This window comes from Emiliania huxleyi (genome assembly GCF_000372725.1).
Source record: "Emiliania huxleyi CCMP1516 unplaced genomic scaffold EMIHUscaffold_2326, whole genome shotgun sequence".
Taxonomy (NCBI): domain Eukaryota; phylum Haptophyta; order Isochrysidales; family Noelaerhabdaceae; genus Emiliania; species Emiliania huxleyi.
This window is the reverse complement of record NW_005200312.1, coordinates 1-2,772: the sequence shown is the minus strand read 5'-3', so window position 1 is coordinate 2,772 and position 2,772 is coordinate 1. Positions and strand designations below refer to the sequence as shown.

The 2,772-nt window shown below is 61.2% G+C and overlaps 1 protein-coding gene across 1 annotated transcript; it reads left to right on the top strand.

The window, feature by feature from the left end:
• Window positions 1–1,813: 1,813 nt before the first annotated feature.
• On the top strand, window positions 1,814–2,386 carry EMIHUDRAFT_123442 (hypothetical protein; the record flags this gene model as incomplete). Its single annotated transcript, XM_005779298.1, has 1 exon — window positions 1,814–2,386. A coding segment is annotated over one exon (573 nt), but the record flags the coding sequence as incomplete, so codon positions are not given.
• Between the last annotated feature and the right edge of the window lie 386 nt (window positions 2,387–2,772).

The window sequence follows — 2,772 nt, the reverse complement described above, 5'->3', positions numbered from 1 at the left end:
GTAACCCTGCAGCAGCGAGGCCAGCGCTGCGCCCACCGCGGCGAGCGTGGTGCGGTCGCGGCCGCCGTCAGCGCCGAGTGTGGCGGAGGTGGCGATCGGAGCGGAGCTGCGGGGCTTGGCCATGAGTGCGGTGCTTGCGCGCAGAGCTGGGCGATCCAGGGCGGAGGCAGAGGTGGCTAAGACGATGAAGATGACGCTTCTGCCATTCATCGCAGCCAAAAAGAATTCGACGGTGCGTGCTAACCCTCGGAGACCTGTGTTTACTTTAAGGCCCTTGCCCTGCGAACGCGCACCCCCGGGGCTAGGGCTCTCTAGCCCGTAACCCGATGCCAATCATCCGGCCCGCTGGGTGCGCTTCTTAGCTCCCCGGCCCTGGATGTGCGGTTAATGACTGCACTCCAAGTGCTCCAAGTTAGCGGGAGATCGCCGAGGAAGAAGCGACAAGGGAGAGCACGACGAGAAGGGGGCGACCGCGAGGTGGCACGAAGGTTGAAGCGAGAATCGGAGAGAGACTGCGAAGAGAGATAGGAAGAGGCGGACGCCCAAGGGTGGGCGACGGCTAGCGCACCACACCCCTCTCCTTAAAATCCCTGTGTGGTGGCGGCGTGCCGTCCTCCCATCCCTCCCTTGGGGGGCACTTGGAGTGTTCGTTTTCTTTCTTTCTTTCTTTCGAGAGTGCGCGAGATCGACCGAGATTGCGCGGCGCGGCCCGAGGCGAGGTGGATGGGTTGGGAGCGAGGGGGCGGAAGTGTTCAGTGGTAGATGGTGAGCTCGGGACGCAAGAGGTGGCCTGTGAGCCATCCGGCTTACCTTTACCCTGCGTTCTCGCACATGGAGTGCGAGGTTCTCGGCTTTCAATCCCAAACTGTCACTCCCCTTTCTCCCGGCCGGGGTGGTGTCGACGGACTCAGGGCCGGTGCTTTGATATGCAGTACAGTGTGTGCTTCGAGGTAGTATGAACTCAGAACGGCCCCCCGAGAGCGCCTCTTCGACGCCCACGGGTCCCGGGGGGTCGGAGGGGTTGCGAGGGGGCCTTGGCTATTTTTTGTTTGAATCCTGGAGGCCGTTCGAACACATGTAACGTGCGTTCCACGTGCCCGTCCCCAGCAAGGACAACATGCTAGGGTGGCATGTGCGTCGTCCGTCGATCTCTCACGCTCAATCTCGCTCACGTCGATCTCTCACGTATCCTCCTCATCCTTCTCAGGTCCTTCTCACGTCGCCCTCGCTTTCAGGCTCGCCTTCCACGGCCTCGTACTCGACGTGGGCATCATCAACGTCCTTCCGTTCGTCGACGAGGCCGGTGGTTACGCAGGATTCGCCCGGGTGCCAAACCTCGGACCCACCCACCGTCGTCATGAGTGAGACATGCAGAGAGGGAGATTTTAGAAAACCAACAAGAAATCACGACTCTCACAGTGATTTGTTTGGGCTCGGCAGCTTGTCAGCCCTCAGCCGAAGCTGGGGCCGGTCCCGTAGCCGAGAGAGCCCGCTTCTTGACATGTTAGTGCCAGTGCGCCCAAGTCCCGTGCCCAGTGTTGTGCGAGGGAGTTTTGTTGTAAAAATCTTGACATGCATGACCGAGAACATGTCGCGGGAGGGCGGGAGGAGTCGGTTCACGGATCACGGTTCACGATTCTGGCGTGAACTGACACGCCTGGAAGCGCGACGCACCGCAAAAGTTTCTCTGATGCACCATGTCCCGTGCGTTTGTTCATTACATCGAAGGCAAGCTCAAAAAAAGAATTCTGAGTTCCCAGCGCACAATCGCGTGCGGACGCGAGGCAGAGGCGAGCTCTCCGCACCGTTAACGATGCCGAAGGAGGAGGAGGATGACGACGTGTCGTCGGTCGACATCGACGGGTCCGAGGACGAGGAGACCAAGGAGGAGGACGAGGAGGCCATGAATGACCTCAGCAACGCCGACATCGTGACCAAGTACCGGTGTGCCGGCGACATCGCGAACAGCGTGCTGACAGCCATCATCGAGGCGATCAAGCCGGGGGTGAAGGCGGTGGAACTGTGCAAGCGGGGCGACGATCTGGTGGAGGAGGCCACCTCCAAGGTGTACAACGTGAAGAAGGGCGGCAAGAAGGTTGAGAAGGGCTCTGCGTTCCCCACGTGCATTTCCGTCAACCACTGCTGCGGCCACTACTCGCCGCTCACCTCGGAGGACGACGTGACGCTGGTCGAGGGCGACGTGGTCAAGATCGACCTGGGTGTGCATGTCGACGGCTACATCGGCGTCGTCGCCCACACGCACGTCTGCACCGCCGACGCCGCAGCGCCGCCCGTGACGGGCAAAAAGGCAGACGCGATGATGGCGGCGTGGACGGCGTCGGAGCTGGCGCACAGGATGTTCAAGGAGGGGTGCAAGAACACCGAGGTGACCGACATGATCGCCAAGGCGCGCGCCGCCTCCCCCCCCCAGAGACACTATAATTTACTTTTTATTGCTTGTACAGCTGGGTTACTTCCACCAAGATTGGTCTTCTCTGCCTGCGGGAACACCCTCCCGGGCGGCCGGGTGGGGCTGCGGCTGGAGCTAGCATGGCTCGATAGAGCCGAGACCCCGTGTTGAGGCGGCGCTCCTGTGGGCGGCTGTGGAATCGGTAGATTCGACCTCAGGTCTCCAGTTACCAGTACTCTCATCCCAGTGGATGGACGTCCGGACGTCCCTTTGTGTTCCTCTTCAAGAGCGGCTCTTCCCGTCCGCCAGCGAGACGCTCAGTCGCTGGCGGCCGCAGTTTTCTGTGATAATCGTGTACAGAG